The sequence below is a fragment of the Calonectris borealis genome, chromosome 24, assembly GCF_964195595.1.
Source record: "Calonectris borealis chromosome 24, bCalBor7.hap1.2, whole genome shotgun sequence".
NCBI lineage: Eukaryota > Metazoa > Chordata > Aves > Procellariiformes > Procellariidae > Calonectris > Calonectris borealis.
In genome coordinates, this window is record NC_134335.1 from 2,640,302 (window position 1) to 2,657,254 (window position 16,953).

Sequence of the window (16,953 nt, forward strand, 5' to 3'; positions counted from 1 at the left end):
TTTTGGAGGATAAACACAAAACAGGAGGTGGATTTTCTGCTGTGGTCAGTCTTGGTGTGGTACCAGGCTGGGGTGACAGGGTCGGAAAGCAGTCGGATCCCTCTGGATTACCCTCCTGCCAAAAAGAATTTGGGTCCTGTTGTTCCATTTGGTATAAGTAGTGGCAAAGGAGAATGCTGGAACATTTCTGCCATCACTAGCTACTGAAAGCAACTCCTGGAGGAGCTGTTGGCTTAAGACACCTTCCAGAACTAATGGTCTGTAACAGGCTGTCTTGCTGTCTGCAGAATTTTATGTTGCTGAAAATCTGGGCCAGAATCTCTCTGCTCTCATTCTTGTGTTGTTTCTACTCTTTCAATTTATGTAACACCTTGAAGAGCTGCTGTGTGTCTGCCATGCAGTTTCTTGTTAATCCATAAAATATCTTCCCTAATCTTTTCACCTTTTGCAATGCCATTTGTCACTTCTGCAATTTATTTTGTGTATGTTTCATAGATACAATGAGCTGCTAGGTGGCAACACTTGTATTTCGTTTTTCACAGCATTTTATAGTAGACTATACTAAGTAGTTGTGTTGCTGGTAACTTCTGAAAGCTAGTGGAAATACATCTGCGTGCACCAGAAAAGCTATTCAGTAGAGCTCAATGACTTAGCATTGAAGGCTTTTGTTCTCAGGACTTGCTGCACTTGTGACTGTGTAGTAGCAGCATCCAAGTATCTGTGACAATGTCCTGTTTCCCTCTGGAACCTTAAGACGTTGGTTTTGTAGGAGAAAGATCTAATATTCAGCCAAAGTCCTAGTGAGGTAACACTTAGGATAGAGTTCCTGTTCCCTTGCCTCAGGCTGTTTTAACAGATGTATTTGTTCATCCCCTTGCTGTAACTTGCCACTTGTTTTCTGGGTAACTTCAGCTTTCAGGGCTCTGGCTCAGATACTTCTTTTCACCCAACTCTGAATGGAAAGACTTAGCGAGGAAAGCCTAGAAAACTGGCATGAATACTGTAGGATTCTGTATATCCATTGAAGGCCACAGTTGCTCTGTCATTCACTTTAGGTACAGGGTCTGTGGCCTTGTGACTATCACTGATCGTAAATATGTGCAGTGTCCATCAGAAAGTCCTGCCAGGAGAGTAAAGCTTCCATCCTTGCCAGGGCCTTTTTCAAGACATTACAAATCTGCAACAGATGTCTCATGAGTTTTCTCTTTTCTGATCAGGAGCATCCCTGAGAACTGCTGGAAGCGCTGGATCTGATCTATTTATTTATTTTTATCTTTCTTTGCTGAATTGCTACTAATTCAGTGTCAAAGCTTTTACATTGCTTTTAAAAATAATTATGCATGCCAATGCTCATATATCTTCACAGAAGCAGGGGAACCTAAGTAACCATGTACGCCAGTGAACGGCACTCATTTTGTAATACGGGGCGAGAGGTGAGGTGAAGAAGGAAAGCAGCTTCTCTAAGTATGGCCTGTGCCACAGTTCAAAGGCATGACTATAACTTATAGGAGCACATGTGATCTGGTTTAGAATGAATTAGCTGTAGGAGCCATACTGCAAATACTAGCCTGGTCACCATAACTGGTACTTAGGTGTCAGAAGCACAGCACTTGGTCCCAGGCATGCCACAGTCCAGCTGTGCACCTTGAATCTTATGCTGCTGCAGCTGCTGCTTTCGAAATGGGCCCAGGGCTGGGGAGTTTTGAGCCAGGTTGGTAATGTCAATGCAGCTTCAATAGGTCTGACCTCTGCTCTGTGCTGGACAGATTTTGTCCTGGGGATGCTTCTGCCATGCCCTGCTGCAAGTGCAGAATGGTAACTCCTCTCCCTCTGGTACAGACGTGGTAGTAGCCTGTGTGAATAAAGCACAGGACACGTCTTGAAGTCAGGAGGTCGCTCCTTGGACTTCAGTGACCTGAAATCTTGTCGGCACCAGGACTGAACATGGAAGCCAGTTTCTGTAATTAATGTGAAAGAGGATTTCATGGGAACACGGGAGTATTTCCAGAACAGGAGGCTGGTGTTCATGTTTACATATTCAAAACTTCAGTTTAAAAACCGTCGTGGGGAAAGCTATTGAGTTAATTCTGAGTATTGTAAAATCTTCTGCTAAGATCCTGTTACCCTGCTAACTGAGCAGGTTTGATCTGGGACTGTCTGAAGAGATCTGTGGGCAGATTTGTAGAGTGTGTGTGGGGCTGAAGGAAGTAAAGCTAACAATTCAGTAAATGCTATCCTTTTCTTTGAGACAGTCCTGAATTAGTAACGGGCCTATGTTAAGGAGCTGCCTTGCCAGGGGAGGTTTTCCTTTCATGATAAGAAGAGAAGCAAAAGCCTTTAACCTGAACAATCAACATCACTAGACCTATTTAGTACTGTACATACAGGTCAGAGTTAATTTCAGTGCTGCCCTGCCCGAATTGTTAGCTTATACTGGGCTAGAAAACCTCTCCCTAGAACTTACTTGAATTTCTTTTATTTTTTTCCCAGCCCAGCTGTTGAGAACAATCGTCTGCAAAGAGCTGTTGTATCATCTGCAGTAGCAATGACACTAGGAGCAGGGAATGTGCAGTACTTGCAAAGCCTCTATCTAAATGCTAACAGGTCTCTTTTCTCATGAAAACAAAAAAATTGTTAGAAAAAAATCTTGCTGTAGAAATTTAAATTACTTTTACGGAGGGTAATTCCTATTCGAAACTCTCTTTTATTCTTTTTTGGTATAGAATAGTTTGTTGCAGTCAGCCACAGGGAATGGCTGAAAAGCTACAGCCTTTTCAGCAAACTCTTAAGTTACTTAATCTGCTTAGGTCCATGGATTTTTTTTTCTAGTTTGAGATTAGTTAGTTGTAAGCAAAAATTTTAGTACTGAAAAGATGTTGATAATTAGTTTTATAGCTCATTGAAATAATAGTTGTCTAGCTCCTAGTTAGAGGTAGTGGGTTAATGAATGTGCCTTGAAAAGAAGGTTTTTTTATTTTTTTAATATATCACCTTCCCGCCCAACTTTTTGTGGTAATGCTGGTGCGTCTGCACAAGCACCACTGTACTCTTAAGAAACAAAACAATAACAAAAAACCCTTACGTACTTGTCAGCTTTTGAGGTCTGCTTAACTTGCTCTTTTCATGATAGTGACTTTTGTTGTGAGTGTAGTACGGCTATACCAGTACATAAAAATCAATAAGTTACATACTGCATGAAATAATATATTTATTGACAGGAAGGAACAATGAAACAATGTAAAGCGTACCTACTAATGTCAATGCAATTAATGTATAACTGTTGTAGAATATATTTTACAAGCTAGTTCAGCTTTGAGTATATTGAATAAATGATACATACTAATAGCTTAAGGTTCCTGTCCTTTCACCTGAATGGTTTCCATGTGACTAAAAGAACTTGATTAATACTGTATTCTTATATGATAGTTTTCTACACTTTTTCTTAAGATACCCTGTAAGCAAATTAATTTTTCTTCACTGAGAATGCTTTTTGATGCACTTCTCTATTTGTTCACCATACTGCTTCATTCTCGGTTCTGTATGGGATACAGAATTTTTTTGTCAGTTTTCACTGAAAATAAGGAGTCTTTAATTTCAGTGGATGTTGGATCTGATCCTTAAATTACATGAATGGAAGCTGAGTAACCTAGAAGATCCTCATTGATTCTTTTCAAATGAATAAAATGTTCTGTGAGCACAGATGTGAGTTAAAATGCAAACATGAAGGAAGAATGCGTGATGATGGGGGGCACAGAGAAAAATCATCAGAGAGGAAAATATTTGTATTCCCAAGTAAAACCTGGGACAAAAAGGGAAAAAGAAAAAACTTCACATGATTAAAACATGAGGGACACCTATGGAAGGAGGTGGATGAATATTCTGTAGTGTTATACAACTCACCATGTGAATAATATACACAAAAATACAATTTTTTTTTTTTTATAAAGTACTTAAAAATTTTGAAGTATCATGTCTTATTCAGACTAGAGAAAATATAGAAGAGTACTATTTAGGTGTTCAGGGCATAAGAAACGTAGCGTATGACTCAAATCCCGATGGAATTAATTTAAACACTGTCATTTTTCAGTAAAACTTAATTCACGTTGTGCAACCATAGCTCTTGGAGCTTAACACTTAAGGATATCCAATAAGAGGAAAGTAACCTTTTTTACAAGAAGAAAATGCAAAGGGTTTATTAAAAAAATATTCCCCAAACATGCTGAGTACTTAATACTGGATCCTGCAACGGTTACACGTGAAAAATCTCCCATTTACTTCAACAGGAGGTACATATGTGAGTTGACTGCTGGATCAATCACTTTGTAGATTGTAAATGTAGATTGCTTCATATGTAGCAAACAGGGAAGTTTCATAGAAACCAGCTAATTCACAACCAGAAGTTAAAATAAAATGATACTAAGTCTGGGAAGAGATTTTCTTTTTTTTTTGGACAATAATTATCTAATTTATAGGAATTCTACTGAATACTTGGATATCTGGCAGCACAGAATAATTTAAGCTCCTTGTTATCCTTCTAACTTGCAAAATTGCTTAGTAAAAAAAAAAAGATCCTTGTAAAGTGTTGTTATATACTTAAATTTTATAAAGGTATATTCCTTTGTTAGATCACCCAGAGTGAAAGGAAGTGATTCAAAACACTTTCTGTCCCAGACCTCACCTACAATCCATTATTGGTGGCAAATTCTGATTGCATAAATAAAGAACTCGATTTTTGTTGAAAAAACATGCTCAGTAACAGTGTGTGGGTATGTTTTATTTTGGAGGGATATTTTTTTTTGCAATAGGACTGCCTTAAATTGTGACAACTCCAGCCTTGGACAAATTCAGAGCCAGACTGCAGAAAGTATTAAATATAGCCCATCTGAGTTCCCATAGCTCATGTTTAAAATTACATATCGCCTAAGATTTTCAGCACATCTGAACATTAAGTTCGTTCTCTAGAGACTTATCCTACACTGGTACCCTCAAGACTAGGCTCTGAATGGCTAAAATCGAAGGTTTTTTTTTCTTAAGCTAGGCACCTGCATTAAAAAATTGTCAGAGCTTCAGAATGTAGAACACCTACAACTCAAATGGACTTCAAAAGAGAAGTAAAAGTGCTCAGCTTTGTGAGAAAATTAAGACCTATGCATTTACTGGAGCATCTGACACTGAATGCCTAATACTGTTGAAACCTGGCTCGAGACTTTCCCCCATTTATTAGTTTACTCTTTAATTCCGGATACTGAGGAGATATTTTCAACAGTCAGTTCAAGCTATAATACATTTGAAGACTTTTACTGTCTGTTCTCTGACTATTCTTCAGCAACAGTTGCAGCACACGGACCATGAGATGCAGATAATGAGCCTTATCAGCATTTCCCTGCAAGGCAATAAACCAACAAATATTCAGCTCAATCTACATGCTAAGTGTTCCTTCTGATGCCACATATTTATTGCCCTATTTTCTACTTGGTTTTGGATGAGTAAGGAGTTTTGCAGGCAAAAGAGATTCTGTGCAGAACTCTGGAGTTCATCTGAAGTCTATTACAGGTCACTGGGCATCTTTTCCATCAGTTCAATATGAACTGATGATTAATTGTTTTATAGCAATGCAGGGAAGGTACTGAAGCTAGCTACTACATTACAGTTGTTGAGCTACAAAGACCCCGACTAGGTAAAATCAATTTCCAACCATGAAATACCTTTAAAAATTATGTCAAAGAGGTCCGAAGATTACATGGAAAAAGGTTCAGAAAAGTTATCTGGTGATGAGGGGCTGGGCATTCTTCTCGGACCATCCAGCAAACTGTAACTCTATACAGATGAAGAAACCAGAATAGTAAATTTCCAGCATTAACAGTGATGCTTTGTGTCAAGAACTTCTACTGGTTCCGACATGCGAAAACCTAGATTATTCCCTTTACCATAAGATTGGAGAGGGTGGCGTGTTTAACAGTTCAGTCAGTCATGAGCTGGATTTAAATTATTTTCTTCTACTGTGTTTTATCTCCTACAGAGCACAACTGTTAAGAAAATAGGTTCCTCAATGACTTGAAATGTGGCTCTAAGTGTGCATTTCTAATTGAAATATTATTGTACATGTACACTCATGGGAACTCTTATCTGACAGATAAGATAAAGGAAAATCTGACAGGAAAAGATGAAAGGGCTGTAACTGTTAAGCACTGAATATTTGCTTAATCTTGGACAAGAATACTGGAATTTATGGTGGACATTGCATTATTTCAATAGAGCAGAATTTCACGCTAGAAACTTAGTTCTCTGTTAAGCACTCAAGTTTCTGCTTTTCAGTGTTGGTGTCTTGTTTCCTGCACCAAAAATTTAGCAAGGGATGCTGATACCCACTGGATAATCTAGTTGTCTTTTGGCCCATTAACACAGGGTTTGGGTAGTTTTGGTATTGAATATGTGTGCTAAGGGACAGAGGAAATGAGCTCTTTCTCTTTTATGAAGCTGCTGAAGGTAACTGGATATAGTGGCAATACTTGGGCCTGTAGCATTCCTTTATCAGTAGAGGAAGAATTCCCCTGGTCTTGCTTCTGAGATACCTCTATCTGGTTTGGTGTGCTGTAAAATGTTGGAAATGAAGGCATTGTTGCTAGGAGGAGTTTGGATTGGGGACAGGTGTGAGCAGTATGCTGGCAGCACCTGCATGCAACTGGACTGCTCTAAATTATAGCAAACATAGAAGTCTCTAGAGCTGGGATGGGACCAGCAGTGGTAAGAGCTCATACAGTGCTTTTTCCCTGAAAAGGGGATTTTCTGCCCCATGCAAGATAGGGCAAGGCGGGTAGCATCACCTACTGTGTTTACAAGATGGTACATTACTGCGTTTAGTTTCTTGGGTATGAATGCTAGACCCTGTGTAAAAGTAGCTATAGATAGTTACCTCTTGAAGAATGTTCTGTCCCTTAGGCTTATGAGTCTGAAGCAAACACATGAGTTCTGTGTTCTCCTCAATTTTTAAATAGGTAGTGGTAATTGGACATGAATTTAGTACCTGTAAATGACAGTGAAACCTGTGATTGCAAAATAATAAGAAAACCTAAGGCCACAGTAAACAGCCTGCTGCTGGTCCTCACCTGCAACTCAGGCTTTCCTCCCATTTGTAATAAGCAGTTAATTCCCTCAAGAATTTGATCTTTGCGTAGTCTGAGAAACCTTCCCATGTCAGTATCGATGTCAGGTTTTTGAGATTCTGTAACTAAGATAGTGTGGGCAAGAGCAGCTCGGTGTAGCGGTGTTAAACCTGAACAGAACAGACCACAGAAAAGTCAAACAAATTCAGTGCTTGAGCACCTCACTGAAGTAAACCATCCCACACTTGGCTGATCATAAGGGGGTGCCCTATTGATTGGCTGTCCTCCTAGATCTTTTAGTTTTAAACATGAAATTGAACATTCTTTGGCCTAGATAAAATCTGTAGTCTGAAACTTTTGGAGTCTACACTAAGCATCTATGTGGTTAAGCTTTTCCTCTTACCATAATGGTCAGTCAGATTCACTTCCACACACACGCCATTGTTTTTGCAATTTTTCAAAACCTGAAATGAAGAAGATTGAGATAAGTCGTGACTTTTGGCAGTGCCAAAATACCCCTTCCTCGCTGAACTCGATCTTACTTTAACCATATCAGACCAAAGCTAATTTTCACGTATGGAAAACCCTTGTATATTTTAAACAAAAGAACATGCATTTGTTGTCCTTGCTCTACCTTTGCACATGTCTTTGTACAACATAAATTACTAGCTTACCTCTAAAACTCTCAAATATCCATTCTCTGCACACAGGTGGAGTGGAGTTTTCCCCAAACTGTCCTGTTCATTGACATTAGCTCCTAGGGATATCAGGTCACTCACCATCAGATGTTGGTTCTTTTCTGCAGCAAGATGTAATGCAGTCTAAGAAGAAAAGAATAGGAGAAACTCATTGTGAAAGGCAAAGTAGTTTTAAAACAACAGTGCTTGTTGGAGAATGAGGTGGGGAGCTGGGATTCTGGCTTCTGTTCCCAGTTGTGCTAGTACTTGCTCTAGGCAAATCACTTCCTCCCTGTTCCTCTGTTTTCCCCTCTTTGCAAGGACAGTAGTTACACCATGTCCAAAAGGATGCATAGTGCTTGACTGGGGTTTGAAAGACATTTGCATGTGATAGAAAATGACCCTATTCTTGGCAAGTTACCATCCTACCCGTTTCTCTGCATCCTTCTCATTGATCTTATTTAGTGATGCAAATCTCTGTGCAAGTGCGTAAGTCAGAGCTCTTCTTCCCTGAGCAACAGCCTTGTGCAGCAGCCTAGAACAGAACACAGTTTTAAACAATTAGAAGATAAAGCAGTGGTTAAAATACTCAAAAGTAACAGTGAGAATGTATTTTAAAGCATGAGATGTTAAGGTTCGCAAATGCTGTGATCTTGGGATATTTAAGCATTTAATTTACTTAGTCTCTGTCTTAATAATGGAGTTGCTAATTTTGTCTGCCAGGATTTCTTGGTCCTCCCTTCTTGCTATTATACCATTCCTCTCCTCTCCTCTCCAGGAGCTACACCATGATTCCTTTTTGGTAACAATCTCTATTTCCTCCTCCTTTTTTAACGTGTCTTTCAGTACAGGGAAAAGAGTGTAAGATACCTAAAAATCAAGAGAAGGGAAACCCTCCTCTTGCACTTAAAAGAAGTATTTCTGAACTGTAATTCAGTCCTGTGGAGGAGGAGAGCTCAATTTCCTCTGTGTATTCAGTCTCACTGAGCTACTCAAAATTGTACAAGTGTTTCTGCTGAATTTCATCCTGAAAAAGACTTTTTTTTCTTGTAAATTTGGGCATGGCTTCCTTTCCTCCTGGAGGAAAAATTAATGTGGCGTTGATTTTATTTATTTATTTCCCTCTTGTCTTGTAGCATGATATCCTTGAAGATGTCTGAATAACTCTGACACTTATTACTGTTTCTGTTCTTTTTTTTTTTTGGGGGGGGGGGGGGGCAGGGGCGGGGAGGTTGACAGAGTAACTAATATCATTCACCATTCAGTAGAACTCAGAGTTAGCTTATTTGGTGTGTAGCCCTGCCTTTGTATGTTCTTTTGAGCATGTAATCTGATGTTTAAATACTTCATAGAGGTAAGTTGGCTGCTGGAAATCTTATCTTGTGAATTTTGCATAAACATGGTAGTAGAAATGTCTTAATTTCTTAATTGTGATTAATTTTGTTCATGTGTGAGAATTTTTTCTGTATTGTTTAAAAAAATATGCAGGAATTATGGTAGTGGGTGGCTTATTGTAACTCGGTTACCGTTACATTATTGCTGAAAAGTGAAGTCTGTAATTTTATTATAGCACGGAAAATCATTGTTCTGAATGAAACATGGTACCTCATGGAAGAGGACAGTGCTGTATTTAGCTTTCCCTGCATGGCTTATAAATACTTTAAATTGGGAACAGGATTGTCTATATGAACAGGAATTAATCTCTTTCCCACCAAGATTAGGACACTTTAAAAGTTATGTCGTGTTTTCTGTTAATCTGATTTGATACCAGCTTCCCCAAACTAGCTGAACTGTATGGAACCTAATAAGAGATTTTAATTTTTTTTTTATAAACAGCTATTTTCTCTATAAGCATGCCATTCTAGGGAAAATAGGATCTGTAAAAACCTTTGCTTTCATTTCATTTCTAACGAAACAGCCACTCCCAGTTCTTTGGAAGTCTATGCTCTAGACTAGCAGCATATGTATGTTTTTGTGTAATCCTCCCACCCATTTTTATTACCAACTAATAATACAAGTAATTATCCTGAGAGTGTCTGCAGCAAGGAAAAGGTCTCTTTTGCATATCTTTTTTTTTTTTTTTTCAGTAGCAATTACTTGTTTTGCTTGATTTTAATTTTCTTGTGAATACCTACGTATACAACTCAGTCTTTACTATTGTTAACACTCTGAATTTGTCCCAATGTCAGCTGTAGTTTGGCAATACTACTGCAAATATGGAATCTTTCTATTTTTACTATCTGCCTAAAACTGTGTGTACTGAGGCAAGTTTGAGCTTCCCATTGAGCAAGGAAGCGTTTGCTACAGGTATGCCCAAAACTAGCAGTTGAAGTTAGAGCAAAGCCTCAGGACAAGTGGTGCCTCAGGAAATAGAAATCAATATATTTCAATAGAAAATTTGGAGACCTGTTGCCATTTTCATCAGGTGCAAGCAGTTTGTCCGCTGGGATATTTCTCAGTAAACCTTCTTCCCTGTGTAGTTGGAACTGGAAGAAAGAGATGGCAGAGAGATCCTGCTGTGTGAAAGAAATTGGGGTTGACTTCAAATGTGCCTCAATGTCTGGAGAGCCTGTATTAGTTTCCAGAAGCACCTCTGATGGGTTAAAATGTGGAGATGTGTTCTGTGAAGAATGCCTCAGGAAATCTTTCTGGGTACTTGTACATGCATCTTGTATCCACCAGCTACTCTCTTTCTCGCTTGTCCTTGAGAATATTCCTGGTGAGTTGGACTCTTGCATGTTTTTTTGATTATCATGAAAAGAAGTCTCTACCTTTCCCTGCAATACTGAGTTGAAATCTTTAAAACAGCAGTATGAACGCAACTTGGTTAAGCTGTGGCGTTTTTCCTGCAGGCCACCAGCTGCTTGTTTGCTTCCTCCAGTTTCCCACTGAAAGGCTTGCAGATCTGTGGAGAAACCCTGCCAAAAGCCATCTGGCACAGAATGCAGAGACTCCTTCTTCAGCTGGCTTTTGTTCAAATCTTCCTGCAGTACCTCCACCAGGATATCAAGGTCCTCTAAGCCTTTTAGCGTTTGCCCAATGTTCTGCTTGTTCTGAAACAGCAACAAAAACGGGGAGGGCGGAAGATGGGGGAGGGAAATCAGACATGAAGTGTCCTGTTCTCACTCAGTGATATAACATGAAATATGCCTGAGGAGGCTGGCAGCACAGAGTTGAAGGTGTTATGCATACCTGTCTAAGCTGTTTCTCTGTATAAGGGTGAACTCTTCTCTTTTCTGTTGGAAAGAAAGGAAGAAATAAGCTATTTTGAGTTGGGGGGAGGGAGGGGAGACACATACAGAAGATATTCTCATCAGAAATTTTGCCCCAGATAACAGATAGATAACACATACATAGTAGTGATGCACAGCTGGCTGCTCCTGTAATTTAAGGGGAGCTAGGAACCAGCATGGGTCACTGACCATGGGAGAGAAGTGGTCCAGCTCTTTGGGTACCTAACAGTGATGTTCCTACTAGAAAAGGAGGCTCTGTTACCAAGAGAAGAGTTTCCTAACCTGTTTTTCCTGAGGATCCTTTGGTTACCATCTTCATTAACGAGGCTTCCTGAGGAGACAAAAACACCCAACTCAATTTGAGGTGCTTGCACATAAGAGAAGATGAAACAGCAGCAAATATTATAACACGAACAAAGTAAATTGTGTTCTGCGCTATGTACTTTGCACAGCAGAGACTGCAGGTAAATAAATTTTCATGAGTGGGTAATTCATGGCAGCCTTATAAGGATCTTTACAACGGAGCAGGTACCTGGGAGTCTACCAGCTTCTTACCAAAATTTAGTATATTCTCCACCTTCATCAAAAGCATTAATTTGGTGGATGAAGGAGGCAGCAGCTGTGGGTGTAACCTGTCCAGAACACTGGCAGAGTGGGAGTGTGATGTGCATGCACCAGGATGCTACACCTCTGGGAGCAACCTTTCTAAACTCAGGAAGGGTCCTCACCTTGCTGTGAGCTGGGTCCAGGCCTTTGGAAAGCCGAATTTTTCTCAGTAATTCCCGTACTGGCATCTTCACTCTCACACCCATGTAGCGCTTCTGAGAGGGATCAGAGCTAAGTCCAGAGTCTGGAAAAGTCATAACATGATGCTTAAAGTAACATAATTCTCTGAGCTATTATAGAATAGTGGGAGGATGAGGTCACCCTGAGCGATGGCCTGTGATTCTGATGTTCATCAATTGTGGGAAATTTCCACATCACCCTACATGTTCCTTAGTTCTGGCCTACTTCCTGCTTAACAATTACTTTAATGCACTGCTTCTCAGGCTACAACAGGCTGTGGGGCCTCACAAAGGGAATTCTTTTCTTAAGAAACAAAAACAAACCCCGAAGTTGGCTGTGGGATCTTCAGTCTGAGGGCATAAGCAGAGAGCTGAGTTAACCTGCAAATTACCACATGAAGGCCATGTCAAACTTTAGTGTGAAGGGAGAGGAGAGACTGTCCCAAGTGTAAATGTGCCACAGAAGCTGGAAAGAGGACAATAGGGGCAGGGTAGCAATGCAGAAGGAAATTCAGATGGATGGTTGGGAAAAAGAAGGAAAAGAAGTCGGATGTTTCTGGTTTAGAGCTTTCAGTGGTGCAGAAATAAACGTACTATCTTGAGACTTGGCCTTGGGAAGTTTTTCTTGGTGCCCTTCAGCTCAGGGGTGCCATAATGACTTAGAGCACATGATTGCTTTTGGGGAATATGTCAACGCTGTTTAGATTACTGGCCCTCTTAGTCATGTTCTAATTTTCATCTGTTGCAGTAAATGTGTCTTTGCAGTTTCCTGTCCTGTGGTTTGTTATATTGATATCAGCGGAACAATAAGGAACAGCCTTGTTTCAGAAATGAGATAGTGATGCTATGTCCAATGTCTTTCTCCAATGGTTCTTGGCATGTTTGGAAGTCAACGTGGTGTGATTCAAAGCGAAGTAATCATTTTCTGTAGTGAAATGAATTAGTTATTTGAGAATATATATAGTTGTCCAAACAAGCTTGTCTTCATCAAAACAAGCTGCTGTGTAATTGTTTGTGTTAGGTCTTCTTGCATTTTGTACTTGAATCCCCAAACTTGAAAGACTTGCCCAGATTAGGAGCTTAAATGCCTTGCTTTTGAAATACCTTTTTATGTAACATTGTGCCCCCCCCGCCTTGAGAATGATCATCTTTGTATAGAATGCATTCAGTAACAGCTGTTGTCATTATAAAATGATAGCTTTATTGCATTAGTTCAGGGTCTTCCCAATTGGTTAGCACATAAAATACACCATATAAAAGGCCACTGTTCCACAGAAGCCCAAGTGTTGGGAGTCAGAGTGTGGGCTACTGAGAATAAGGAGTCATCCAGCAGCAATGCTTGTTGGAGCAGAGAGAAGCTTCTCTTCCTAGCGCAGCTCATGGCATAAGCAATTGTGATTAAAACACTCTTATGATTAAACAACACAGCAGCTTAAAATGAAAAAGGTATGCAGCTTGGGCAAGCAGTTCCTGTTACAGGAGCAGTCAGTGTTAAGTAAAACATGAGGTGCCTGCACCAATACTCCTCCTTGACCAAAATCTCTGTGTGTGCTCTGTAGCAGCTGCTAGAGTCTGGCTGGCTGAGTCTTGTGGAGGAGAACTGTAGGAGCTCAACAGATGGGAATGGTGCACGTCCCCAAACTTGGGATGTCTCAGAGTAGGCAATACTGGCATGGAAACCAGCCACACAAGATGTGGTTTCTAGTTGTGTGATATTGCTTCTCTTCCCTGCTCCAGGCAATGAGAGACTGACACCCCTTCAGCAGGAGGGTGTCGAATCCCAAGTAGCAAACAGAGCATTTTAAATATATATTGGATTCTCATTTTCTGCTAAGATTTCTAGCATTTCTGAATGTTTAACCTATCACTGAATAATTAAAACATTGGGACTTCAAAAAACATAGTTTATTTCTCAGACTGCTCTAGAAATGGGAATAATTCCTTTTTTAGACTGGTGTTTTGATGATGAATTATTTTCTCTTTGTAGAGTATTTTAAAGGCCTCTCTGAAAAGCTTTATAAAAAACCCCAAAATTGCTAATATATTATTATCTTTCAAGCTATTTTACTGTAAAAATGCTATATGATGGATCAGATTACATGCCCAGATGTATCCTTGAAATTGAAGAACTCGGCAAAGGCAATGATTCACCAAACACACTTTCATATGACTTTGTATTGTTAATAACTCAGAAGGTCATATCTACTACTTTGCTGTTAGGTTCAGAACCAAACTTGCAATTCAGAATGTAAATGAGCAGCAAAATGCTAGGGAGAGACAGAAATGATGGAATATTGAGCATCCTTCACAAAACAGAGTAATTTCTGACTTCAGCAGCAGACCACAACAAAAAAAACAAGACATGACTAGGAGAGTGTGCCGTTCACCTTGGATATTATTGCCACAGAAGCTTGATGTGTGCTACTGTTAATACAGCTCTCTGCTAGCACAAGAGGAGTTGCAAGTCAGTGTACTTTATCGCTTTGCAAAAGAAGCATAATAGTGTTGCATAAAATAGAAAATGTGAATAAAGATTTGATCTTACCAGTGGGAGCAGACATCTCTTGAGGTTTACGTGAAGGAAGAGGGTAGATCTTGGGACTCGCAACATGAAATTCCGTTAATCCAGAGTCTGGCAACGATGGGCTCTGTTGAAAATAGCTTTTGGGACTGGCAGTTTCTCCAGGCAGTGGAGATCCCTGGCCTGGACTACAGCCACAGATTTCGTTTTCACTGATGTTTTGATTGACCAGTAGTTCAGGACTCATGCAGACTGTTTGCAACATTACCACTGTGTGTGTAGACAAAGATGAAAAGGAAGAGGGGAGGAAAAAAGCTTATTTGGTTGTGTTTAAAAAAAAAAAAAAATTCAATCCAGTTTCACATTGAGAACATGGTAATTCTATTTAATTCTCCAGTGTAATTAACCACTATGAGCTGGGTCCAGCTTCCCTCTTCTCTTTTTAGCAGCAAGTTATAGCAATTGCAGAATAAAGCCCGCCTTGGAATCCCAGCAGTCACTGGAAACAGCTTTTGAGAGTTTCTTGGCTGCAATTCTCCCTCACTCTTTATACTCAGGTATGGCTTGAAGGACGTCAGCCTGGGAAGGCCCCACCCTCTTTCCTAACAATCTGCAGCAGCTGATGAAGAAATAATTTTTCCCAAGAAGAGATAGAGTACAAGTTGAAAAACATTTTTCCTTAAAAATATTTTTCCTTGATTTACTGCAAATGGCATGAATAGGGAGAAGCAACTTCTGTCTTAGAATAGTTGACAGGATTGTGCAAACAAGTAACTGATCCTGAAGTAAATGTTTTCTGAATTCTTTTCTCTCTCTCTCAAAAAAAAAAAAACAAAACCACCCAGTGTTTTTTTCCAAGGCTGTGTAAGAGGACCTATTGCTTACAGCCTTCATGAAGCAAAAATAAATAATCTTCCTTTAAACATGAAATTTCAGCTAAGGAAAGATATCCCCTACAATCTGCATAGCTTTGAATCTGTGAAGAAAGAGAAGTACTATATGCTCCATTAAGGATAATATTGTTTCTATTTGTGTGGGGGTTTGGTTTTTTTTGTGTGTTTATTTTTTTAGCAAGGAAGGATTCTTAAATATTGTGACAGGTGCAACTATTAAAACTCAATAGGATTAAGAATTTGGATGGGTACTCTTCTTATGGGAATTCTATTTCCTGGTCACAAGGAGACTTCAGTATCAGATTTAAAATCCATTCTCATGTCCCTGGGAAATATATTTCATTGTAAAATCCTACTTGTGGGCTATGCCATTTCAACTCAATAAGCAGATATTTCTCTCAAGTACCTAGTTTGGAAAAAGATTACAATGCTTATCAAATGCAGCAGCTTCCTTAGCTGTGTCTTAGAAAGCATTCCAGCTTTACTCCCAAGCAGAATCATCTTACATACCAGTCTGAGCAGAAAGCAGCCCAGACTTTCTGGAGCAAGTTAAAAGAACAATGTTACATATGTGTTTTAGTTTAAACTGGGTAATGACTCCTCTACAGACCTGCACAGTCCTCTGTCTCCCACTTTCTCTGTATTGAGCCTAAAAACTCCAGTCTCAGGGATGTTGAAAGTATTATTTAGGTATTGATGAAAGCCAGGAGATTTAACGCTTTTAGAACAAGCGTAGAATCAGGAACCAATCTGCATGGCAGTAGCACTGGGAAGGTTCTTACCTGGCTCCCTGCCCCACAGATCTTACTATCTAGTAACATTACTGCATTTGGATCTGAAAAACATGAATGCATAGGAGAGAGGCATGGCTAATGCATCCACATCTTTGCATGGCTGCCCATGATTTCAACTAACAGGGGCAAGGCAGTTCTCTTCTATTCCTGTGAAACCCACAGGGCTCTGTAGGTTGTGTTCAGGGATTAAGGACACGTAGTGAGCCAATATTCCAGTTTCTTCGTTAGTGGATTGTAACCAGTTTGCTTAAGGGAAGTGATTTGTTAAAGGATATTTCAGAAGTTAAAAGATTATTTACCTTTCTGACATTGAGACAGCTGCAAAGAGTGTCTATTTTTAACTAAGGATGCATTCTGCTCTGCTTTGGTAAACATTTTCCTTGTGTTTCACCCACTTTGTCTTGTTGATTGTATGAGTCTAGGACAAGCTGGAGCTGGGGTCCAGTTCCTTAGGGACATGAAACAGTATGTTATTCTGTAAATGGTACTGTTCAAATCAGTAGGTTAAGGCATCATTTAAGGAACTACTCAACACTTGTACAGGTGGGAGAATTTGGCCTACTGCAAACAGGAAATTACTGTGGTGAATCATTGCATTTATTGGGCAGTAAATCATGCTGGAGATTTCTCATCTTTCTATTCTCTTCCATACTCCAACTCATATATTGGATAGTTTTCACTGCTTGTTTATAATATGCTATTACATTCACAATGAAAGTAGGAATTAGCCTGCTGTTATGGTACAGAAAGGACCAAAATGCATCCCTGTAGCCATGACAAAGGAATTAGATTTCCAAAACTAGCAACAAAAACCTTGAAATGTGGCCACTACAAGAAACGGTCTCCAAGGCTTTGTATTTGTTTAACTGGGAATCTTGTGGTTCTCTACTTCCAACTTCAATAGGTACCTGATATTTTAAGCAAATACCTTGTCATTCTAATTTCAA

General features: G+C 39.6%; 1 protein-coding gene across 1 annotated transcript; it reads right to left on the reverse strand.

The window, feature by feature from the left end:
• Positions 1-5,736: 5,736 nt before the first annotated feature.
• On the reverse strand, positions 5,737-15,672 carry LOC142092520 (uncharacterized). The gene is made up of 11 exons (XM_075172659.1): positions 14,344-15,672; positions 11,742-11,863; positions 11,296-11,344; positions 10,973-11,016; positions 10,187-10,833; positions 8,210-8,315; positions 7,778-7,924; positions 7,507-7,567; positions 7,107-7,273; positions 6,914-7,024; positions 5,737-5,817 (listed from the first exon to the last, which is right to left on the reverse strand). The coding sequence occupies exons 1-11, from the start codon at positions 14,582-14,584 to the stop codon at positions 5,737-5,739; spliced, it is 1,776 nt and encodes a 591-aa protein (XP_075028760.1). The 5' UTR covers positions 14,585-15,672.
• Positions 15,673-16,953: the final 1,281 nt, after the last annotated feature.

What these genes read in the sequence shown, in the direction of transcription:
- LOC142092520 (XM_075172659.1), bottom strand. Translation starts at nt 14,584, where the DNA reads ATGTTGCAAACAGTCTGCATGAGTCCTGAACTACTGGTCAATCAAAAC. An exon ending in GATATTTGAGAGTTTTAGAG is followed by an intron (nt 7,568 to 7,777) that starts GTAAGCTAGTAA and finishes TCTTCATTTCAG; the next exon opens with GTTTTGAAAAATTGCAAAAA. An exon ending in GACAGAACATTCTTCAAGAG is followed by an intron (nt 5,818 to 6,913) that starts GTAACTATCTAT and finishes TCATCTGTATAG; the next exon opens with AGTTACAGTTTGCTGGATGG.